The 13930-nt window shown below is 33.0% G+C and overlaps 1 protein-coding gene and 1 long non-coding RNA gene across 2 annotated transcripts; both read left to right on the top strand.

Moving 5' to 3' along the window:
• The first annotated feature begins 4143 nt into the window (after positions 1-4143).
• LOC144192265 (uncharacterized) lies at positions 4144-5218 on the top strand. The gene is made up of 3 exons (XR_013325082.1): positions 4144-4249; positions 4774-4861; positions 5096-5218. It is a non-coding gene; the product is annotated as an uncharacterized LOC144192265 (long non-coding RNA).
• An 889-nt stretch (positions 5219-6107) lies between these two features.
• Positions 6108-8288, top strand: LOC144192263 (forkhead box protein P2-like). The gene is made up of 6 exons (XM_077711375.1): positions 6108-6155; positions 6232-6352; positions 6417-6487; positions 6571-6672; positions 7315-7436; positions 8151-8288. Exons 1-6 carry the CDS (start codon positions 6108-6110, stop codon positions 8197-8199), a joined length of 513 nt encoding a protein of 170 aa, XP_077567501.1. The 3' UTR covers positions 8200-8288.
• The last annotated feature ends 5642 nt before the right edge of the window (positions 8289-13930 follow it).

Consider the following 13930-nt stretch of genomic DNA (forward strand, 5'->3'; position numbering starts at 1 on the left):
TAATAGCCATTGATAGTCATTTATACTAATTGCTAATCATTGATAATCATTGATAATCATTGATACTCACTGATACTCACTGATACTCACTGATACTCACTGATACTCACTGATACTCACTGATACTCACTGATACTCACTGATACTCACTGATACTCACTGATACTCACTGATACTCACTGATAGTCACTGATAGTCACTGATAGTCACTGATACTCACTGATACTCACTGATAGTCACTGATAGTCACTGATACTCACTGATACTCACTGATACTCACTGATACTCACTGATACTCACTGATACTCACTGATACTCACTGATACTCACTGATACTCACTGATACTCACTGATACTCACTGATACTCACTGATACCCACTGATACTCACTGATACTCACTGATACTCACTGATTCTCACTGATTCTCACTGATACTCACTGATACTCACTGATACTCACTGATACTCACTGATAGTCACTGATAGTCACTGATAGTCACTGATAGTCATTGATAGTCATTGATAGTCACTGATAGTCACTGATAGTCACTGATACTCATTGATACTCATTGATACTCATTGATACTCATTGATACTCATTGATACTCATTGATACTCATTGATACCCATTGATACTCATTGATACTCATCGATACTCATCGATACTCATTGATACTCATCGATACTCATCGATACTCATCGATACTCATTGATACTCATTGATACTCATTGAACTCATTGATATTCATTGAGCTTATTGATATTCATTGATTAGCAATAGCGTAGCAAATTCGTCAAAAAAATTCCGAGACTTTTTTTACTTCAAAAGTGGTAAAAGGACAAAAAAAATACATTTTCATGACTTTGATAGAATTCGGTCCCCTGGTGGCCAATGCAGACATAACAAAAGGAGCAACTAAATGAATTCCACTTTAGCATAAAAATACAGATAACCATTTATGTTCATTGTTTATGACTTATTTATTGAGGATTTTGTATTACTTATTAATTATTTATCTGTTCATTAGTTTGTTGTTATTTGTATACTTCCCTATTTATGTTGTTAACTACTTATTAATTCATTACTTATTGATAAATTATGTATTTGTTCGTTGTTATTGTTTGTTTACTTCAAAGTGAAACTTTAAATCTAATTATACTTGTATAATTACAATAAAAATTGAATTTTCTAAATTAAGAGTCCAATGCTAACATGCTAACAACCGCTATGCAAACAAATCTCCCCCAAATGAGCATTAAAGACATCATTTTCCAATGGTTTCCTGGTGTGTTTTTGCCGCCACTCAAACAACTAAATGAGCCTTTGTTCTAAATGAGGACACCCACACAAAAGCACAAACTATACTTGTCCCAACTTGGAGACTATAAACGACACTTGCTTGTTTGTTTGTTGTGTATTTATACTCCATTTTGTCTCCTGTGACTCGGCGTTCTATTTATTTAGGGAGACGTGTAAAATGAAGTCAATAAAAAAAGATGTGTGGCGTCCGCTCATTGCCGCTTTTCCCACACCCTCCTGGTATAATTTGCGGCGGTGGCGGTGGCGGCGCCTCCCACCCAGGTAGCGTCTTCATCGCATCTTCGTCCTCACTTTGTCATCAGCGAGTGCCGGCTTACAATCGAAGCACAGCAACTCCAAAACTGTAAGTATCCTATCTTAACTCGCAATTTCTCGAGGGGTTTTATACTTTGTACTATGTTTAGTATAACAATAAGAACAGTAACAAATATATTTATATCTATTTATTTGATTTTTTGATTTATTTTATTTTATTTATAGATTTATTCTATTTTATCTTTTGATTTATTTTATTTTATTTTTGGATTCATTTGATTTCATTTTTGGATTCATTTGAATTCATTTTTGTGATTTATTTTATCTTTTGATTTACTCTATTTTATATTTTGATTTATTCTATTTTATATTTTGATTTATTCTATTTTATATTTTGATTTATTAAAATTGTTTTTTTTTATTTATTCGATTTTATTTCTTGATTTATTTTATTTTTTGATTTATTTTATTTTTTAAGTTATTCGATATAATTTCTTGATTTATTTTATTTATTTTTTCATGTATTTTATTTTTGGATTCATTTGATTTCATTTTTTGATTTATTTTATTTTGTGAGTTATTCTATTTAATTTCTTGATTAATTTTATTTTTTGATTTAATTTATTTTTTCCTATTTTTTGATTTATTTTGCTTTCTGATGTATTATATTTTATTTTGTTTTTTGATATATTCTATTTTATTTTTTGAGTTATTTGATTTTATTTCTTGATATATTTTCTTTTCTTTTTTTATTTAATTTATTTTATCTTATTTTTTGATCTATTTTATTTTATTTTCTGATTTATTTTATTTTTTGATTCATTCTATTTTTTATCTTGAGTTATTCGATTTTATTTCTTGATTTATTCTATTTTATGTCTTGATTTATTTTATTCCATTTTATTTCCATCCATAACTCCACCACGACTCAAGCCATTGTGTCACTTAATCAACATCTCGTCAGGTGCCGGGACGCCCTCAAACTTAATCTAATCGGACCGAGAAAGACGGCAGCCATTTTTTTACCTTGCATCCCCGCGGAGGTTCTCCCTAGCCAAGATGGCTCCTCGTCAGGCCACACGACCTCCGTCCTCCGGCAGGCTTCAGGCGTTGATGCGACACAAGGCGCAGGCCCTTTTCCTTCTTCACCAGGTATTGTAGACTTTCCCGGGCCGCACAAAATTATCCGGCGGGCCAGATTTGTCCCCCGGGCCGCCACTTGGACACCTGTGCTGTAATGAAATGAATTCTCATTGTAGCACCATCTCAAAGAGTTCTACAAGCAACAACAGCAAATTAACACGCAGTGGCTTCGACAGCAGCCCATAAATAGAAGCAATGAGGTAACTTACCCGTTTTTGTGATATTTGGTTGTGGCGTTTTTGACTCGTTTAGCGGCTCGTCTTCTCGCAGAAAGCGGAAGATCAAAATGTGCGGCGCCATGGCAAAGACACGGATGAGTCTAGCGAGGAGAAACCAGCGCAGAGGGAGAAACCGCCGTCATTTTCTCTTCACAGGTGGTGAAAATATGGTTTGTTTGTTGTTGTTTTTTGTGTGCAATTGTCTCCATGTTTTTGACTACTTATTTAAATATGACTTATTTATTGAATATGTCATTATTATTTATGATTATTTCTCTGTTTTTTGTTATTTGTGCGCTTTAAGTTTTTGACTACTTATTTAAATATGACTTATTTATTGAATATTTAATTATCAATGTTTGTGATTATTTGTCTGTTTGTTGTTTTTTGTGCAGTTAATGTTTTTGACTACTTATTTAAATATGACTTATTTATTGAATGTCATTATTATTTATGATTATTTGTCTGTTTGTTGTTGTTGTTATTGTGCACTAAGTTTTTGACTACTTATTTAAATATGATTTTTTTACTGAAAATATCATTATTATTATTTATGATTGTCTGTTTGTTGTTGTTATTTGTGCACTTTAAGTTTTAACTACTTATATAATTACGACTTTTTTAACTGAATATATAATTATTATTATTAATGATTGTTTGTTGTTATTTGTGCACTTCATGTTTTTGACTACTAATTTCACTATGACTTTTTTCACTGAATATGTAAATTATTATTTGTGATTATTTGTCTGTTTGTTTTTGTTATTTGTGCACTACTTATTTAAATATGACTTATTTATTGAATAAGTAATTATTATTATTTTTGATTATTTGTCTGTTTGTTGTTGTTATTTATGCTCTTTCCCACCTATTTATGTATTTGACTACTTATTTAAACATTTCTTATTTATTGGTAATGTTTAGTGATAATATTGTTTGTTGTTGTTGACTTATTTAAATATAACTTATTTATTGATAATTTATTTAGTACTTATTGGTATTGTTTATTTATTATTCTTTTTGTTGTTGTTATTTGTTTACTTCCCTATTTATGTTTTTGACTACTTATTTAAATATAACTTATTTATTGATTATATATGTGTTATTAATTAGTATTGTTTATTGATGATTTATATAATCAATCACAATTGTTTGTAAATAATAATATAATAATAAAATACCATTTTGTAATGTGCTTCATGCTATACAGGTCAACTCCAGCAGATAACACGACAAACCCGCTTTACGGTCACGGCGTCTGCAACTGGCCGGGGTGCGAATCCGCCTGCCAAAACTACGCCCAGTTTGTCAAGTGAGTTAACCCTTTGATTGCCTAATTTGATTTTTTTTTTAAGGAATTTAAAAAGTCTCACGCAAGTAACAACAAAATGCACCAAAAAAACATTTTGAAGTTAGCACCTGTAGACTTTTTTTTCTCCAAAAAGTTTGCATGTTTTCAAGAAAACTCATAATAAGTATAAAGATTATTTGGTAGGTATTTGGTATATTTGGATGGGAAATGGGCTCTGGAACATCAACAAATGATGCAAAAGAAAAGCAAAATACATTTTTTTGGAAGCATAAATTATCCCAGATAAAGGATTAAAATCTAAAAATACCTGATTGGTTGTCACTGATGGCGATAGACGTCCAATCCATTGAGTGGGAGGGGCCTTATCCTGCAGTTCAAATGAAAAAATGTCAATTACAGTAATCCCTCGAATTTCGCGGTTTCACTATAAAGCAGATTTTTTTCTGTGAATTTTTTTTTTAAATATTTTTTTTAGTTTTTGTAACGGCAAATGAGTTAACCTATATGTGTGTGTGTGTTTTTAGTCACATGCACTGCGAACACACACTGGACGACAGAAGTGCGGCGCAGTGTCGAGTCCAGATGCAAGTGGTTCGCCAGCTGGAGATTCAGGTCAGCTTTGCCGCAATCTTCCAAATTCGACCAAAAAGTTTGAATAAACTCCTTCGCGATCGGAACGTCTCAAAAAACACAAAGACATTCACCAAAACTCCAATTGAAAAAACACCATTTATATCATTAAAATCCAAGAAAACCCCAAAATTGCATGCAAAAAACCCCCGTCAGGCAACAATAAGTCTGCATTTCACAAACCTAATTCATCACACTTGAGCGTCTCTTCTCCAGCTCCACAAAGAACAAGAGCGTCTGCGCGCCATGACGGCTCACCTTCAGCTAGCGCCTGCTCAGGAATGCCAGCCTGCCCCTGAAAGACCACCTTTGACCTCAGGAGAAACCTCAACCGATTCCCTTTATCCACAGGTACGAGCTAAGCACACTTGCCCATTGTATTGATGACATAATCCTCCTTAAGACCGACTCGTCAGGTGCAAATCAGAAAAAATACTATGATATTAATATCCCTATCCCTAACCCAAAACTTAACCCATACCTATACCTATATATATTTACCGTATTTTCACGACTATAAGGCGCACTTAAAAGTCTTAAATTTTCTCCAAAATAGACAATGCACCTTATAATCCAGTGCGCCTTATATATGGGGAAAAAAACAGAAAACCAAAAATGAAAAACCACCACTGTCGGATATTAAAAAAAACACAAACGCCTGAACTGAATACTCAATACTGTTAAATATGCAGATCAGCCATCTTAGTTTACCAAATCTTCCATCATATAACTCCTCCCCCACTGCATGATTTTATACAAAAAAATCCAAAACATCAACAATGGCTGGCTCTAGAGGTGACTGTAAAGTAGTGAGTGAGTGCTTCATAGCTGGAAGTCAATAGCAATTACCGTATGTTCACGACTATAAGGCGCACTTAAAAGTCTTACATTTTCTCCAAAATAGACAGTGCGCCTTATAATCCAGTGCGCCTTATATATGGAAAAATGTCATTCATTGGGGGTGCGTCTTATAACGCCGTGCGCCTTATAGTCGTGAAAATACGGTACATATACACATGAATATACCTATACCGATACACATACATATATTATTCCTTATACTCACTGACCTCATTTGATGTCATCTGATCTTATTTCATATTTGTTAAAATTTAATAGTTTTGACTGTTTCTCTTGCGAAAATATTAAAAATAAACACTAATAAGAACAAAAAAATACATTCTATTATACTTAATTTGGCTTTACGAATATTTCTAACCAACAAAAAATGCTCTATAAAGGGTTAATACCAACTCTTCAAAATATATTTACAATTGCAATACCATACAGATACAGTAGGATAATTACCTTGAAAGCGACCAATCAAACGGCTCCATTCCGTTCTCTTGCAGGCCAACTCGCTGAATCCTCCAAATTTTACGGACGTCGACACCCTCTCACCAGAAGGAAGCCCCAAAGCGACATTTTCCGGGGCGCTACGGCGCCCCCATTTCTGGTTGACTTACTCTACAGGTCATCCAAAAAAAAATTAAAATGATTAAAACAATATTTGAACATTATAATATTGCAATTCCAGAAAAAGAACGCGAAGTCTACAAGAAGGCGGACATCCGGCCACCTTTTACCTACGCCACCTTAATAAGACAGGTGCTTCCTAGTTTTATTTTGAAAGTTTTCCCTTTTGTGTGGATCTGATTGACTGTAATTATGAATTTTATTTTGTCAAAAAGGCTATTATGGAATCAGAAAATACGCAACTGACATTGAATGAGATCTACACTTGGTTTACGGGGACTTTTGCCTTTTTCCGACGGAATGCAGCCACCTGGAAGGTAATTGATCATGTTCCTTTAATTCAAGGGTGTCAGACTGTTGGTTGGCGGGCCGCTTTAACGTCAACTTGATTTCAACTGGGTCGGACTATTTTAGATATAATATTTAGATTTTTTTTTAAATAAATGGATTAAATGAACTGTATTAAAAGACCTGAATATTCCGTTTTTTATAGATCTAAAACAATGTTTATTTTACTTTTTTTTATATATATTTTTAGATTTTACCAAATGATTTTTGAACAAAAAAAAAAAAGAAAATATGGATTAAAAAATGACAATTATTGATTTAAAAGGGGGAAAATCATGAAATTTAATATACATCTATACTCTTCATTTTAATTTGATCCTAAAACAGAAAGTCGGCACTATTTTTTTTATATAAATAGATTAAAAGAACTGGATTAAAAGCCCTGAATATTCAGTTTTTTATGGATCTAAAACAATGTTTATTTTAGCATTTTTTTAAATATATTTTTTTAGATTTTACGAAATAATTTTGGAACTAAAAACAAAGAAAATATGGATTAAAAAATAGCAATTATCAATTAAAAGGGGGAAAAAATCAGGAAATGTAATATACTACATCTATACTCTTCATCTTAATTTGATCCTAAAAGACAAACTTTGTGTTTACGTCAGAACGCCGTGCGTCACAACCTGAGCCTTCACCGATGCTTTGTGCGCGTGGAGAACGCCAAAGGTGCCGTGTGGACGGTGGACGAGGCCCAATACCAACAAAGGAGATCCCAGAAGATGATTGGGTCAGTCTAACCATCCCTCAATTGAGACAATTGGATCATCTGAAAGAAAGAAAAAAAAAAATCCAAAAGATCAATAAGAGCTGGCTCCAGAGGTGACTGTGTAGTTCCCTTCACAGTGTTAAATTAGCCAAGAACTGTGCTACATTTGTGTGTGTGTTAATGAGTGTGTGTATGTGTGAATATGTATATATATATATATATACATGTATGTGTGTATATGTATAAATATATGTGTATGTGTGTACATGTATATAGATGTGAGAATATGTGTATATATGTGTATGTGTGTATACGTATATATGTGTATGTGTGTATACGTGTATATATATGTGTATGTGTGTATACGTATATATATGTGTATGTGTGTATGTATATGTATATATATGTGTATGTGTGTATGTATATGTATATATGTATATATGTATATATGTATATATGTATATGTATATATGTATATGTATATGTATATGTATATGTATATGTATATGTATATATATATATATATATATATATATATATATATATATATATATATATATATATATATATATATATATATATATATATATATATATATATATATATATATATATATATATATATATATTTATATATATTTACACATATATATATATATATATATATATATATATATATATATATATGTGTGTGTATGTGTGTGTATATTCCTCACATAATGTATTTTTTCCATAGGAGTCCACTAATGATGACAAGTGTCCACCTGGAGTCTTGTTTGAAATGACGTTAAAGACTGGTGAAATATCTTTTTTGCAATATAAACACAATTCAAGCACTAATTAATCCCAGGGGCGACATTTACAGCTGTAAAACTACGGGGATTTGACTGTAGAAACGACAAGAAGAAACCTCGGATGATCCACATTTGGAATTTTTGGAAGTCTTATTGTTGATGTCATGTAACGTAATCAATGTGTATGAACTCGAGCCAAAACAATTGGAAATCAAATGATGTATTAATGACTGACAAATGGCAGCAAAACAGCATTGGTCAGAAATGATATTTGATATTGAGGTTCATTTTTTTGTGTTTAATGTACTTAACATTTTTAAATGCGATAAATGCCAGTGTCTCATGTCCCTAATAAAGTGGCTTGTTTTCCCAATATACATTAAATGTGTCATCATTGGAAGTGGGAACTTAATGAGGTAAAATTACCGTTTTTGTAATATATAATATATAATTATATATTATAAAAAAACATTTAATAATTGTTTGGTAAATATCGGGCTGCATTGTATTTTAGTGTCAATTGTTTCTTTTATACATTTGAAAATAAGAATACATCATTTAAAAAATATTGTTTTAAAAATATATTTTTAAAAATGTTTTAAAAATGAGACCAAAGACCAGTTTTTTCAGATAATTATATCCGAAAAAACAAAAGAACATATTAAATGTATATTAAATTTCCTGATTTCCCCGTTTTAAATCAATAATTGTCATTTTTTAATCATTTTTTTCTGTATCTTTAGTTCAAAAATAATTTAGTAAAATCTAAAAAATATATATAAAAAAAAATCTAAAATAAACATTGTTTTAGATCTATAAAAAAACGGAATATTCAGGGCTTTTAATCCAGTTCTTTTAATCCATTTATATAAAAAAAATCTAAATATTATATCTAGAATGGCCCACCTGAAATCAAGTTGACGTTAAAGCAGCCCATGAACCAACCCGAATCTAACACCCTTGGTATAATATCTCGACCCCGAATATAAGACGACCCTCACTTTTTCAGTCTTATTTCAACCAAAGAAAAACACAATTCTATATCATATTTAACAGGAAAAGTGCAAAATAATTGCATTCATTTAATTCCCCACTCAAATGGGATAAAACGACAAATTTGCCCCACAAGGGGTCACCGTAAACGTAGCCCCCGTGTGGCTAAATGGAAGCTAGCTAATTGTGGCGAGGGAACAATTCCGCTTTGACAGTTTCTCGGTGGCGTAAACTCATGGGTGGCCTTTTTTTTTGCTTGATTTTGCGTGACTCTCCCTGGGGGGTCTGAACAAGGCTTTTTGTGATTAAGGAAGCGCAATCACACACGATCAGTGCGGCTTTCAAGTTCTCCGCAAACAAACATGGGAGTTAATTTGAGGGTTAATAGAACAACAACAATGGCGGCGACGCCATGCAAATTTTTTGACAGCTTTTTACGAGGTGTCGCGACCTCCAATTGCTCGTTTCGAGACCAAAGAAGGAAAATCTAGGAAAGCAGGCGTGTTTTTTATATATATTTTTTTAATTCCACTATTTCAAACAGTTTGTCAATATTTTAACTCGGCTATCCTTGTTTTCTCACCACAGACCAGTTGATTTTGTTGTTGTTATTATTATTGTAATAGAAAATATTGAGTAATGGCGAGTTCTAAAATGTAATGTATTTATTATTATTATTTTTTTAAATTTGAACCGCTTTATCCTCACTAGGGTTGTGGGTGGTATTTAATATCTAAGTACTGTTTGATATCTAAGTACTGTTGAAAATAGTACTTAGATATTTAGATATTAAACTCTCTTTCATGAATATAATTTTGAGAACTGGTTTCAACAGAACTTAGATATTAAACAGTACTTAAATGTTAAACAGTACTTAGATGTTCAACAGTACTTAGATATTAAACAGTACTTAGATATCAAAAAGTACTTAGACCTCAAACTCTCTTAGATATAAAACAGTACTTGGATATCGAACAGTACTTAGATATTAAGCAGTATTTAGATATTAAACAGTACTTAGATATTAAACAGTACTTAGATATTAAACTCTCTCTCTCATAGAAATTAAACTCTCTCTATTAGATATTAAACTCTCTCTAATTATAATTTTGAGAGCTGGTTTCAACAGTAAACTGTCAACATTTGACCGGCGACCAAAAGACCGGAGACCAAAAGACCGGCGACCAAAAGACCTGCGACCAAAAGACCGGCGACCAAAAGACCGGCGACCAAAAGACTGGAGACCAAAAGACCTTCGACCAAAAGCCTGGAGACCAAAAGACCGGTGACCAAAAGACCGGCGACCAAAAGACTGGAGACCAAAAGACCTGCGACCAAAAGACCTGCGACCAAAAGACTGGCGACCAAAAGACCGGCGACCAAAAGACCAGCGACCAAACATCCGAGAACCAATGGAATGAGAGCAAGACATCCATATCCATCCACTGTACCCAAACACACCGTTGTTGCCCCTCCCCCACCCATCCTCATACATCCACCTAACATCACACCATCATTCTTGCCTTCACAACAGAACAAATCGAGCCCGACAAGCCAAACAGACGACGCCGTTTGTTCGTCAGCGTCACTCCCCGCCGTCCAAATTTGCCATCGGCGTCTCCTGTCAACAGCCAACGCCATAACGAGCGCCTTAAACGCCATTTAAAGACGCCTCCCGGCACCCAGATTGACAATATTGTCTTCTTTTTTTTCTCCTTGCCTGATTTATTTTGGGCTGTTTACACTTTGCTGTCAACACACTCGACATCTTTTTTTTTTTTTTTTTAAAGAAGCCGCCTCCACTCTGGTGTACTTAAAGCTTTGCTTTTATCTTCCAAGACAAACACAAATGAGGGATTCAAGGGAATATGACAGGTTCGTTTTTTTTGCAGTTGTCGTGGCATAACAAGACGCTTTTGCTCTCCAATAAAAGAAAAAAATCAAAGAAATAGCGCCCTCTCAGGCAGGTCAAAGTCATTAAATGGAACTTTAACGTATTGAAACTGTGTAAGAAATGGTTTTGAATTGTTGGAGGAAAAAAAACTTAACTTAACTTAATGAGTCCCATGTCGGCTGTCCAAAAAAGACTTAAAAAGTGGCATGTTTATTTTAATACTTCAAAAGCCGTCCCCCCTTTTCCCAAAATCTCAGGAGATAAATGATGATTTTTATGTGACGTATACTGTCAGCATCACAGTCAATGAGAGGATGAAACAACATTTCTTTCCATCTTGACATACTTATGGAGGATGTTATTTCAATTTGGACAAAAGGAAGGGGAGGAGTTTTTGGACTATGTTGTCCCGGGAAACCAGCTCTCAAAATTATATTCAGGAGAGGGAGAGTTTAATTTCTAAGTACTGTTTAAGATCCAAGTACTGTTTGATATCGAAGTACTGTTTAATATCTAAGTCCTGTTTAATATCTAAGTACAGTTTAATATCTAAGTACAGTTTAATATCTAAGTACTGTTTAAGATCCAAGTACTGTTTGATATCGAAGTACTGTTTAAGATCCAAGTAATGTTTAATATCGAAGTACTGTTTAATATCTAAGTCCTGTTTAATATCTAAGTACAGTTCAATATCTAAGTACAGTTTAATATCTAAGTACTGTTTAATATCCAAGTGCTGTTTCATAGCTAAGTACTGTTTAATATCTAAGTACCGTTTAATATCTAAGTACTGTTTAATATCTAAGTACCGTTTAACATCCAAGTACTGTTTAATATCTAAGTAGTGCATGCTAGGCTAGCTGGTTAGCTTACCTTAGCTATGATTGGTTGTCCTTTGTCTCCTCATGCACTGCGATTGGCCGACTACCTATACAGGTTGTTTCCCCGAATCAGCTGGGACAGGCGCCGGCACCCTCGCGAACCTGTGAGAACAAGCACTCCCAAAAAAATGAATGAGGATACAAACTAGTTATTTTCCCTCCTAAAATGTATCAAAAATACTCCTGTTAATTGACATTAATTATGTTACATTATTAATAAGAATATTCCCATTTTTTTTTTCCATTCACTTCTATTGACGACAGCCTATTTTCTTCTTAATCAAACAACTTTTTGATAGAAAACTGATCCTCACCTCGGGATTAAAACTACAGAAAAAAGTTAGGTAAACGTACATATTTTTGCTTGCTTTTCTTCTTCTTTTTTATTGACTGACAAAAAAAACGACCTCACCAAGAAAGCTTTGTTTTCAACCATCACAACTTTTCAACAAAAAAATAAATAATCCTTTCAAGTCCCTCCCTTTTATTCATCACACGTCTATTTGTATTCGACGTCGCATGTAAATCGGGTGCTCGGCGTCACCCCCTCAATCAAAGCTGCTTTTTACGTGTTGTCTGTGAAGTGGCATCAATTGAGGGGGTACAAAAAAAACAAAAGAAAAGAAATAATAACACTTAATCGTCAGTCTGTCAGATGTTGTGAAGGAAAGTACAAAAAAAATAGGAGTATATTTGAATATCTTATGTTTAGATGGGTGGATCAAAGGCTGGAAAAGATGGCGGCCAATCAGAAGCGAGTTGTGTCGTTGGTATGAAGACAGGCCTATGTTGGACTTTACGGTACTTTTTGGGTCAAAATGAAGGGCCCAAGTTAAATGTGATTGGATTTTAAGTGGAATGGAAATCGATGGCGGGTAATAAGTTGATTTTGCATCATTTTCGGGTTATTTTAGGGTACTTCGATGTCACTTTTTGCATATTTTGGATGATTTCTAATTGGTTTTGAGAATTTTTAGGGTGTTTTTTGTTCATAGGTTGCTTGTTTTGGGGTATTTTCAGTATAATTTCTATTGGTTTTGGGGTATTTATAGATTATTTATGTTTTTTTTTGTTTGTTGTTAATGATTTATTATTATTATTTATGGGTTATTTAATTATTATGGACTACTTACAAACAAATTAGGTTCCGAGCGCTTGTTCATAAGTAGAAAGTGTTCATAAGTTGAAAGTGTTCATAAGTTGAAATTGTTCATAAGTTGAAATTGTTCATGAGTTGAAATTGTTCATGAGTTGAAATTGTTCATGAGTTGAAATTGTTCATGAGTTGAAATTGTTCATAAGTTGAAATTGTTCATAAGTTGAAATTGTTCATAAGTTGAAATTGTTCATAAGTTGAAATTGTTCATAAGTTGAAATTGTTCATAAGTTGAAATTGTTCATAAGTTGAAAATTGTTCAAATTGAAGTTGATTTAGTACGATATTTTGTATTATAATGTATGTTTGAGGCCTACAGAAGTATATTGAAGGTTTATATAAGTGCATTTGTATGTTTAAGGCTTGTATAAGTAACCAGCATTGGTTTGGACTGAATTTTTTTTAAAAATAAAATAGAGAAAATACATACAGTACTGTATACATACATTAGAGACAGAGAGATTTACCAGAAACCTTCCAAGGGAAGCTATCTAATAAATATTTCACAGTTTTCTTCTTTTTTTTCATCATAAATGATGCGGTAGCACTGTATGGCATCATTCAATTGATTTGCAACCTTTGTGCAACCATAAATATTTGTGTACTGCTGCTCCATCTTTCCGTTTATAAATGGTACTCACAGTCAAACGATTCAAGTACTTACAAAAAATGTTCGACATAAACGCAATTTTCAAAAATGTTCTTATGTACCGTTTGTTCGTAAGTTGAATATTCATTCGTAAGTAGGGGGAGTGTCTGTATAGTGGTGTTTATCCCTTAGGTTACATTTCCATTTAA

The sequence above is a fragment of the Stigmatopora nigra genome, unplaced genomic scaffold (assembly GCF_051989575.1).
Source record: "Stigmatopora nigra isolate UIUO_SnigA unplaced genomic scaffold, RoL_Snig_1.1 HiC_scaffold_25, whole genome shotgun sequence".
Lineage (NCBI taxonomy): Eukaryota > Metazoa > Chordata > Actinopteri > Syngnathiformes > Syngnathidae > Stigmatopora > Stigmatopora nigra.